General features: G+C 34.1%; 2 protein-coding genes across 2 annotated transcripts; one reads left to right on the top strand and one right to left on the bottom strand.

The window, feature by feature from the left end:
* Window positions 1-1,799: 1,799 nt before the first annotated feature.
* LOC103858573 (protein IQ-DOMAIN 14) lies at window positions 1,800-8,610 on the bottom strand. Its single transcript, XM_009135954.3, has 5 exons — window positions 4,385-8,610; window positions 4,100-4,300; window positions 3,657-3,956; window positions 3,447-3,575; window positions 1,800-2,971 (listed from the first exon to the last, which is right to left on the bottom strand). Exons 1-5 carry the CDS (start codon window positions 4,493-4,495, stop codon window positions 2,414-2,416), a joined length of 1,299 nt encoding a protein of 432 aa, XP_009134202.1. The 5' UTR covers window positions 4,496-8,610; the 3' UTR covers window positions 1,800-2,413.
* Window positions 8,611-9,115: 505 nt separating this feature from the next.
* Window positions 9,116-11,144, top strand: LOC103858572 (uncharacterized protein At5g39865). The gene has a single exon (XM_009135952.3). The coding sequence runs from the start codon at window positions 10,051-10,053 to the stop codon at window positions 10,981-10,983; it is 933 nt and encodes a 310-aa protein (XP_009134200.1). The 5' UTR covers window positions 9,116-10,050; the 3' UTR covers window positions 10,984-11,144.
* Window positions 11,145-11,797: the final 653 nt, after the last annotated feature.

Below are 11,797 nucleotides of genomic sequence, written 5' to 3'. Positions count from 1 at the left end.
TAATATTGATCATTTAAATAAATGACTCTGAAAGTGGTGATGCAAATAATTTGTATCAATTTATCAATAAATGATGTAAAAATAAGAAATATTTACATCAATTATTGTAAATGATATCATCATGTATCGGTTACAAAAAAATGATATTAACTATTACATCAGTCTTTTAAAATGATGTTAGCATTGACATCAATTAAAATAATTGATCTTAATTATTTATATCATTTACTAATAACTGAAGTTAAATTATATCAAATTTTGAAAAAAATATTTTAAAAATATATCATTTATAGTTATTAATTAAGATACTTATTTAGCATTTGTATAAATAAGATCAATAAATAAAAATATTTCATTTATAATTTTTATTTTCATTGAAATAATATTTTACAAATAAATTAAATAAAAAGCCTAAAAAGCAGGAAGATGAATACAAAAAAAAATTGTAAATAGGTAAACAAGATAAGCTTCTTCTTCCTTCTCTTTCTCTGTATCCATATTTTCATCATCAAACTTCATTGGTGGCTTGAAGCTAAATTGATTCAGTTGTGAAGCTAATGAGATTCATTGTAGAATTCTCCATCATCTGATATTCCTTGAAACTTCTACTTTCCTCTACATTTTGATTTAACGTCATCTCATTATGTACTTCCACATGCTCCCGATCCTAACAAAAGATATTATTAAAAACCATAAACAAAAAGTCTTAAGAACTTGCAATTTTCAAATAAAAAAATTGAGAACCAAGAGAAGAAAAAGAAAGAATACCTCTTAGAATTTTTAATCAGATTCGTCTGATTAGCAGAGTGGTGTGTCCTTTCAAACTCTTCATAAGAAGTAGCAAAATCATTATCTTCACTCATATAAATGCTTGATTTTGTTGAAATGTTGTTTAATTCAATCTCCAAATACATACAATGATAAAAGAAAGTTTAAGAAACTGAAAGAAAGAAGAAGATGAGGATTTTGACGGAAGAGAGTATCCATTTATTGAAGTAAAACAGTTACAATGATGATATAATTAAATCAAAGCACAAAAAAGAAGAGAATATCCATTTTCTTTACCTGTAGTCGTTCCTTTTTTTGTGGGGGTGGGGGGAAGATTGTAACAGATCACTATTAGTTTACATTAATTCAATAATATATATTAATTCGATAATATATATACACTAATTATTAGCTTAACTATTTTATAGATATAAATTGATAGTGTTTCAAAAAAAAAGGTACAAATTGATATTAATAGATAAAATATTTTAACCAATGTGAAATGAGATAAAAACAACATCATTTTATTAAGTGATATTAAAACATAGATATATAATATAAAATTGTTAGCATCAGTTTCTTACTGATATAAATTATGCATCATTTTAATAATTGATGTTAACCAAAATAATAAATATATCAGTTGTTTAATTGATATAAATGTATATAACAATATCAGTTTTGTTAAAATGATACGAATTCATAGAGATTATATCATTTTCTATGAAGTGATGTTAAATTAATTAATAAGGACATCAGTTGTTATAATTGATTTAAAATTATATATTGTTATATCATTTAGAAATAAGTAATGTAAAGTAATATCATTTATTCTTGTGATACAATTTAAGTGATTTAATTCACTCATTTTTTTTGTAGTGGAAGTCTAGACAAAGTCAAACATACATTGTGTGTGATATTTATCTGGTGGTGTATAAAATGAAGGAACACATTACTCATCAAAAAGGTCATGTGTCAACTTGTCATGTATCAAGTAAAAATAATAATAATAGTGTAACAAGATGATTTTCGAAGCTGAAGATCAAAGAGAAATATATATATATATATTCGATGATGGCAATGAAGATACAGTCGACAATTGGCGTGTAGAGTTTGTGAAAAGATAAGATAGTGATGTTAATTTTCTGCTTGCGATCCAAGTTCCAAAGGTAAGAGATCTACATGATGATGCCGACCATTAACCATGGGATCCAACCCGTTTTTGTTCTGCATAAACTAGGCTTATTAGTCTAGTTTAATCCGTTTCTTATTTGGTTTATCCACAACCGGCTCATTATGTTTTTTTTGGACACTGGCAGCCCATGGACAACCCCGCCCATTTGGCATAATCAGTAGCAGAAGCTTTGAGAGAAGCAGATGAATTAAATTCATGTCACCTCTAAGTTTGTCCTTCTCGCTTCCAATAGCTCATCAAAATACTAATCCAAATAGGAAACGCTGCACTTGAAACATATTTTACTAATAGTGGTCTTTGCTAGAGATAAAGGCTTAAAAGGTTTCGAATCAAAGTGTTTCAAAAAAAAAAAGTCCTCTAATTCAGATTGTGGCAGAAGGAATCATAAACAAAGCAAATCTCATGATCGTTAATATTACAAACAGACAATAAACTAAACAAAAATGTCTCTCACTTTAACCACCGGAGATCACTTGTAGAACAAGGCGACACTTTTCCGGCGAGCCCATCACCGTAACAACAAGAGTAATCCGATTCATGTTCCCCCCAAAGACAACCGTTATAAGCACTCTTCAAACTCGGACTCCTCAAACTCAAACTCCCCTCCTCCGCATAACACAGCCGTTTCTTCGCCGGAATAACCGGTCTCCGCCGTGGCGTGCTCTGAGTCCGTGCCTTAGCCTTAGCTGACTCAGTTGCACTCATGTAGTTCGGCTGAACCATCGAAGAAGGCGAAGAACAGGGTATCCTAGGACTAGCTGATCTTACCCCAAAGGTTCTAGTGGCTCTGCACGACGGTGGAGTCGCTGGATACGATCTATGATGATGTGTTGTGGTGGTGGATATGTTTGTATCCATTTCAAGAGTCTTTACTTGATCTCTTGTTGTGGGAATGGTGATTGTGTTGTCCCATTGCTTTGTAGCCATCCATCGATCGAGCCACTTGGTTCTCTCTAGAAGCTCCCTGTCGTCGCCGGCTGATTGATTCCGGTAAGAGCGACTCCGAATCTTTGACGACAAAAACAAAAACGTTATTACGTACTTTATTATTAAACATACTTAAATTTGTGTAAATAAAAGTTATATAATTTTAAATGAACCAATTAGTGCAATTCTACATATTAACATGGATAAATTTATTCTTAATTAAAAAAAAAAAAAAAAAAAAAATTATTCTTAATTTATATACAAAACTATATCATAACCCCAACAGAACTGACCCCTAAAACATAAATTTATGACTGTAACGTCCATAAAATTAACAACGTTAGAACTTGTAAGTTAGCACAAATATTCAGATGCAATTGTCACATTTTATAATAGTAGATTTTGTAACACGGACTTAGTTTTCCGAATTGTCTTAAGTTTTTAATTCATGTTATTCGCAATCTCATTAGATTGTGAGAAGTTTAACTTTTTTATTAAAAGAAGGAAATCCAAAATATTCTATAAAATAATTCAGTAGTTTTATAATTTTAAATACCTGATTAGAGAGAGCAAGTGCATGTGCTTTCTCTCGTTCAATAGCAATCTCTAATCTCTTCTGCAAACTCGATTGTGATTCTTCTTGGTTAACCACAAATTCATTGGTGCATCGACTCATGTCCCTTGACTGAAAAAAAACAGAAAACATTTTGTCTCAGCAATACAAAAATAAAGAAAGTTCGAATTTTCAAAAATTATAATCACTAACCAGAGATCTACGGCTACGGATGTCTTGAAGATATGTTTTACTGTCCCAAAACCCGTTAGATTCAGCAAACATTGAATTACGTCTTGCTTCGATATCATAACAGTTTGATGATGGTGATGATGATAAGACTCTTGAACGTTGTTGTTGTTGTTGATGATGATGACTAAGCACTTGATCTTGAACTCGAACCAAAGCCTTTATGCATCTTAAAGTGTGTTTCGCTTGGTTTCTAACATTATGACCTCTCACCAATGCTTGTAGCTTCACTATCCCTTTCAATGCTCCAAATGCTCTCTTTGCCTTTTAAAATAGATGAAAAATTCTTCGGATTTTAGCTAGTATTTTAAATAAATTACACAATATTTTGACGAAAGAAATCAATAAAACGAATTTGTTTAAAAATTCAAATAAATTAAAATACACAATGATTTTTGTTCACTTACGAGGTAGCCTCTGAAAGCTGTTTGAATAATAATGGCAGCCCAATGACGTCTTAGAAAACCTGGAGTTGCCGTTAGCTTAACGATCTCGGCGACCGCTGGTTTATCCTTCTCCTCTTTCTCCGCCTTAGGTATCGTGTCGGTTACAGAGTCAGTGTTTTCGACTTTGGTCTTACGAAAAATCCATCCTTTCTTCTCCTTTTTCTGCTGAAGTTCGAAACATTCTGGTCAAATCTCAAGACCCATGAATATACAACATTCTGTTAATAACAGAGAGATGAACTAAACCTTGTTATAATCAGCTTCTTTCTTGTAACTCTTCTTGTCGGAATCTTTTGAGGGTGACCAGAGAATCTTCTTCACGACCGTGAGCCACGACGTTCCGTTCTTCTTAGCCATCTTAAGTTAACGAACAAGAGAGGAAGGAAAGATCGGACTTACCTACTTTAAGTGAAGTTGATGTTGCTCATGTAACTAACTACTCCACCACGGGACTGAGGAAGACTACATAAATGTAAATATATATACACGACAGAGACCATAAATGCCTTTTTTATTTATCTTGTCGTCACAAATTGAATTTAGTTACGAAATTAGAACAAAGTGATTTTTTTTATAGCAAATCTCTTTCTCTCTCTATCATGTGCATGATTTTTCTATTACATGTAAAATAGTTTTTTTCGGAACCTGAACAGAAAGTAGAAAATATTAACAGCTGTTGATGAATCAATAATGATAATATGATAAAACAAAATTTACTAAATTAAGAATACAGTGTGATATAGTTAATTTTATAACAAACGAGTGGGCATCAGAAATGTTGCAGCTTTTACTTGTATATTGTTATATTTAAAGGCAAGTACGCTTACACTTACATACATGTTAGTATGTTACATGAGATTATTAAATAAAAACCATTAATTGTATATAGTAAATGAAGCTTTTAACCGTCCGAGATGACATTGTAACTATTTTCAAGAAGAAGATAGCCACAGACTTTAATGCCTCGATGAACCAAGAATCCAAAGTTCCCAAATGATGCGAATGCGACGATATTAAAATCAAGGCGTGCAAATAAAGGACGACAAGACCTCGAAGACTGCAAAACAATGGTTTTAGCCAAAATACAACTTTGAAACTGAGATTCTCTATTTTTTTGGAGTATATAGTATAACATCGAGAAAAAGGTCCCATGAGTGAGTTTGCTTGGACTAGTCAAACCCTTCTTGTCTGAAGATTTTGGGAGTTTAACGTTTAGGCGCGGTAATGGTTTTGATAGACTTCTCCACGAAAAAATTACTACTAATAAAATTCACATCCTTTAGTATGTAATCCCATTTTCTGTTTATATTAAATATTTGATTTTGTACTTATTTATGTACACCTCAAGAATTTTCTCAGTTAATGGTAAAATTGAAAAGGCTTGAAAAGCCAGTCAATTATCTGAATCATGCAGTCCACACATAGAACCAGAAGAAGGTCGTTGAGTAATTAAATTTAGTTGGAGCAAAACATTTTTTAGCTGGAGTAAAGCAATTAATATGGATAACTTTAACCAATTTTAAAGATTATTCTCCTAATGAGGAATATTTTTTGTCGCTTCTTTAGGAGGAATTAGTAGGTGGGATTTAGCATGAATATTGTCAAGTAGAGAACAGAGACTAGACTGTAAGGTGAGCCCATGTGAGTTAGTTGTCTACAAATGTGATAAAGTGAACACTAGATAAGTTTATCAATAGTTTTAGCTATATTGACACTATTCGTTCAATTATTACTGACATTTGTTTAATTAGTACGATTAGGGTACACCAATAATCTCAGGGTGATAAAGTCATTAAACATTGACCACATGTTGGGACCTCCTGGATTAGACCTGAGAGCCAATAGTGCATCGTCCTACCCTCTGCACCTATCAATAATTGTTGTTGTTTTCTTCGTAATTACTCCTTTCTAATTTAAGACACTAGCACCACGGTGTGGAATACGGTACTTGTATACCACTAACGGTGCATCATAAAGGCTGGTACATAACGCAAGTGTATATTTACTTTCTCTCACTCGCGTGAGCCAAACTTGGTCTTTATCGGCTGCTAAATATCTTTGTTATTTTTGTCAAAAACAAAACTCGAACAAAACTTAACATTTTTACCCAATAAACATCTAATTTAGAATCAAAATCAGAAACTAGAAACTGGCGCATCAAAGGTGATTGATTGGTTTCAGCTTAACATATAGTCAAATCGAACTAGTTGGGACTGTTATTTTTTGTTAAACTTTCTTCAAAGAATACCGAGTCAAGGTTGGAGACTTCATCACATTTTATAAACTTCAAAATTGCTCAACAAAGAAAGGACAACTTTCTTCAAAGAATACCGAGTCAAGGATGGAGACTTCATCACATTTTATTAACTTTTCATAGTTACTCAACAAAGAAAGGAATAAAAGCTCTAAAGATCCTAGATGATCAAAGAGGAACCCAGTTGATCAAATACGAACAAGTGCTGAAAGAGAATTCATAATTTCTATCCAAAATTTCAGAAAAGAACTTGAAATTTAGAGTATTACATAATCCCAGAAAATAAAGAAAAACAACATCTTTGAAACTAAAACCTTTTGGTCACTAAGAGCATCTCCAACCCCACTCTATATTTTACTCCAAAATTGAGAAAATAGAGTGGGAAATGGAATGATGAACAAAAAATAAAAGCATTACTCTATAAATTGAGTAATCCTTTTATTTTTTGTTCATTACTCCATTTCCCACTCCATTTTCTCAATTTTGGAGTAAAATATGGAGTGGGATTGGAGATGCCATAAAGCCATGATGCAGTAAGAAGTGTCAGCCAGTACGTATCGAGACAAGTACGGCATATTAACATCAAAAGTATTAATTATGTATTTTGTATATTGTCAATTAGGCGTTGGAAACCCTCAAAATACCTATTGGCATCAACAATTACACAAATCTCTCAACAATAAAATTATTTGTTTTTTTCATCAAATATTCAAAGAGGGGATTGCTTCAAGAAGATCCTTTGTTTTCTTTCATCTTGATCTTATGCACAGAAGCGTTCGTTAGCCTTTTCATAAAAGTTCGTAAGACTTATGGAAAAGCTTCTGGACAATATATTAACTTTGAAAAATCATCATTACTTTTTGGTAAGAAAATATCTTGAAATATGAAGGAAGCTGTCAATATGGTTTGGTTTTGGTTCACTGTGGGCAATTGAAATGAAGGAATAAGTCATGCGTCTTTTACGTAAGTTATTTGATGAGTATAAGATATCTCAGAGCAGGAACATGGATGCATTGAATGAAAGCCAAACTGGACAGACAGCTTCTTCGGTTACTGATACAACAATTGGTGGATCTTTGTCTAGTAGCACTCGTCGTTGCTCCACATTATTTTCCACGCTTTATCAGCAAATGCAATCTGCGAACCAGTGTGTTGAATCAGCTAATGAGTTAAGCATATACTTGCTGGAAAAGGTTGAAGTAGAATCAGATAATAACTTGGGTACAAGGTATGACATTCTATCATGGTGGAGAGATATCAATGTGAAGTTTCCTATCTTGTCTGAAATAGCTAAGGATGTTCTTGCGATTCCCGTCTCCTCTGTTTCATCTGAATCTGCTTTCAGCACTGCTGGTCGAATCTTAGACCCTTATAGGAGTTCTCTTTCTCCTCTTATGGTTGAAGCCTTGATCTTGACACAAAATTGGATTCAAACTGCTGTTTTGTCTGATAAGCAAAAGAGCATCGAACAGATGTTGCATGAATATGAATTCATGGACTCTCTAGTAGAAGGTAATTCATATTTTAATTTGTAAGCATTGATTTATTATATTTACGAGCACTGGAGTTATTCACAATTTTTTTTTTGTTTGTAAACTAACAGAATTTCGCGTTCAGTCAGAGGAGGCATGACTGATGGACAATGTCACTAATTTTGGGAGAGTGGGAAAACGTTTTTTCATGCATATGTTTTGTTTTTATTATTTATTTTTCACAACTTTGAGCTATAGTTTTGGTTTTTGATTTGATTATTTTATTTGCTTATTTTGTTACTCTTTGATATTGATTATTTATAAGATGAGACTTTTTGATAAATGATAGCTTTGACAACATGACTCTTTAAAATTCATATAATATGTAACCAAACTAAATAATAATGTTTTTTTTTGGTATAAAATCGAATAAACTGAAAATCGGTAGTATAAAAACCGAACCAAACCAAATTAGATATGGTTCTAATATAGTATCTAATTTTTATAAACCGAAAAACCGAAAAACCGAGAAAACCGAACCGAAACCGTACCGAAATCCGGATTGGACATGCCTACTTCATACTCTTCTTCAATCGCTACTTAGGTACCTTCAATTTTTTCTTTCTTAATTTAGCGCCTAAAACGTGAATGTGCACTGTAGGGTCTAGGGGTGGGCACTTTACCCGATATCCGAAGTGGCACCCGAATCCGATCCGAAAAATCCGAACCGAAATCCGAACCGAAGTAGCAAAATACCCGAACGGGTATTGAATAAGAAGAGATTGGATACCCGAACCCGAACGGATAATACCCGAACCCGAATGGATATCCGAAAATAACCGAACATATATATAATTAACCTTATATTTATAGTTTACATCTCTCATTTTATATAAAATATTTATATTGATACTACACATACTTTAAGTTCATATGATATACATATAATTACGGAAAAAATAATTTGCTACTTACTTAAAATGCATGTCAAGTTTTTTATTTCAAAAATTAACAAAAAGTTACATCCAAATTTTTTAAAAAGTTAACTAAACTAATGTCTTTTTAGTTTTAAAATGTTATGTCCAAATCTATTAACCATTTAATCTATTAAAAATAAAAAATTAGTTAACTGAAAGTTATATTTTTAAATACAAGAAACTTGAGAAATGAAAATTTTAATTTTTTATTTCAAAATCTAAATATCCGAACCCGATCTGAAATAACCGAATCCGAACTAAAAATACCCGAACCCGACCCGAAGTACATAAATACCCGAACGGGTTCTACACCTCTATACCGAAATAACCAAAAATCCGAAATACCCGATCCGAACCCGAACGGGTACCCGAATGCCCACCCCTAGTAGGGTCCATGTCCCAGTTTGAAAAACGGTGCTTCAGCCTTACCTTTTTAATATTTTATATTTCCATTTTTAAATTTTAGATTTACAGGAAAACTTCACATGTTTTCAATTTAAAAATGGCTCAGCCCTTAATATTATTATTACGTTAATTCAGTTCAAAAGTAAAGAAAGATATCAACTTTTTTTTTAAATAGATGGTTCGAAATGGTGACACAAATCAAAAAGTGCAAAATTGCAGACAAACAATAAAACTGATATAAACTAATTTTTAATATTATACTGAAGGACTTTTTTTTTAGCTCTTCCATCATCATAGATCATGAATAGTTAACTGTAAACCATTTTTAAAATACCTAAATAACCTCTGAAGACATGTTTAAATCATCATAATCTATAGTGTTTTGAATATTACAAGTTCTTTTTTTTTTGTTCAAAGAATCTTACAAGTTCAAACTTCAAAAAGGGGATCTATATGAAATATATCTATTTAGTCTAAACTAAAATGATTTAAAAAATTCGAAGTAAAATAGACATTGAACCTCAGATCTTCAGATAAGTCACCATCTTTAACTTTTACTTTGCTTCAAAAAAAACTTTATTTTTTTCTTTATAAGAAACTTTATTTTTTTCGTTATATAAAAACTTTGTTTAAAGAGAGTACGTAAACAAAGACACATCTTCTTTCTACTTTGTCTCGATCTCTCTCACTTACTCACTCGACCGTTCCTCCAAACATAATTCAAATTCTCATTTTTCGAAATCTCTAAGAATAGGGAATATTCCGGCGTCGAAATCGAGAAACATCCAACCTCTCCGGTAACAAATGGGTTGCGTCTCATCGAACCTCCTAAATCACGACGAAGATTTCCCTCAGATCGGCGGCAGCTCCGCCTTCGGCCACCACATCGTCAAGCTAACCTCCACTACTTACGGTCTCCTCACTCTCGATCCTCCTTCTCCTCCTACGACGCCGCCTCAGAAATTCACCACCGGTACGGACACAAAGTCACTCTTGTCTGAGCCGGAGGTTATCAACTCATGGGAGCTTATGTCTGGTCTCGACGGCGAGAGCTTCCGCTTCACTCCTCTCCCGAAGACTCCTCCGGTGAAGTACAAAGTCTTCGGCGGAGACAACAAAGAGAATTCGGATCCTAACCGGAAAATTCCGACAAAATCATTAAGCAAAGAGGTTCTGAAACCGTTAGATCCGAAACCGTCGGAGAGGTTCGAGAGGATCTGTCCTCCAGGAGGAGAGAATCGCGTGGTGATCTACACGACGTCGTTGCGCGGCGTGCGTCGGACGTTCGAGGAATGTAACACCGTGAGAGCCGCGGTGGAGGGGTCCGGTGTAGTGATCTGCGAGAGAGACGTGTCGATGGATAGAGGGTTCAGAGAAGAACTCGCGTCTCTGATGGCGAAGAGGATCAGTAACGGTAACGACAAGGCTTCTGCATTGCCGCCTAGGGTGTTTGTGAAGGGGATGTACATTGGTGGAGCAGAGGAAGTGTTGAGATTAGTGGAGGAAGGTGTTTTCGGGGAGATGGTTCGTGGGCTGCCGAGTAAGAAAGCGGGAGGATGCCGCGGCGGCGGCGATGGTGATGGTGCTTGTGATGGATGCGGTGGTTTGTTTTTCTTGCCGTGTTTCAGGTGTAACGGAAGCTGTAAAGTTGTGAAAGGATGGGGTAGCTCCGCTGTTGTTGTTAGGTGTACGGAGTGTAATGAGAACGGTCTTGTTCCATGTCCGATTTGCAGCTGAGTGAGACTTGAGTGAGAATACTCTCTTTGATTTCCTCTGTTTGAAAGCTATGTGGACGAAACAGAGCAAATCTTGTTCTCATAGAGAAATGAATGTGTAACAGTTATGTATAATTCAATACAAGGTCTTTTTTTTTTATATTCTATGGTGTTTTCTTCCGACTTGTTCGATTGAGTTTGTGGCTATATGAGACCACAATAGGTTCTAGTTTAGTCGATGCAGAAACCACCGAACCATGTTACCTATTGGTTCAGCATTCTTTCTTAACATGGACACAAACAGCTAACCTACTCCAGCTGGTGCCAAACTGACTATTTCTCTGTGTACTAACATCGATTGGTCACTCACCAAAGATTGATCAAAGGATTATTCAATTTGTACATCTTTACTTGTCAGAGGATTATTCAACTTTAGTTAAACAAAGTGTTATGTAAGCGTTCTCCATCTTCCCCATGTGAAGTGGAACAGAAGAAGACGCCCATACTGTTACATACACAGAATCTACAGATTCTTCATCAATGTCAACTCTCATTAGCCCACCGATATGTACCGAATAACCTTCCTGCAATACAAATCCAATTATCAATCACTCAATAACACAACACATCAATCTTGCAAGCAGGAGAATGTTGTTGAACCAGAACTTCGTCTTGTAAGTCCTAGGCTTAAGCTCCATGCAGATCTCAACAAAAATCTGCTCCTCTATAGTTGTGATCTGATGCGGATTCAACAACCCTGGACTGGAGTATCAAACAGTTTCGCTTCAAAAGGCAAAACACCTTCAATTCAATCCTGATGACCCCTACTAATATTT

Source organism: Brassica rapa, chromosome A03 (genome assembly GCF_000309985.2).
Source record: "Brassica rapa cultivar Chiifu-401-42 chromosome A03, CAAS_Brap_v3.01, whole genome shotgun sequence".
NCBI lineage: Eukaryota > Viridiplantae > Streptophyta > Magnoliopsida > Brassicales > Brassicaceae > Brassica > Brassica rapa.
The sequence above is the reverse complement of the archived record's forward strand: the minus strand, read 5'-3'. Positions and strand labels throughout refer to the sequence as shown.

Bases quoted from the DNA above. Each gene is read 5' to 3' on its own strand.
- LOC103858573 (XM_009135954.3), bottom strand. From the start codon at position 4,495: ATGGCTAAGAAGAACGGAACGTCGTGGCTCACGGTCGTGAAGAAGATT. The intron at 4,301-4,384 runs GTTTAGTTCATC...GAACTTCAGCAG, and splicing joins AAGAAGCTGATTATAACAAG to AAAAAGGAGAAGAAAGGATG. The intron at 3,957-4,099 runs GTAAGTGAACAA...CTATTTTAAAAG, and splicing joins CAGCTTTCAGAGGCTACCTC to GCAAAGAGAGCATTTGGAGC.
- LOC103858572 (XM_009135952.3), top strand. From the start codon at position 10,051: ATGGGTTGCGTCTCATCGAACCTCCTAAATCACGACGAAGATTTCCCT.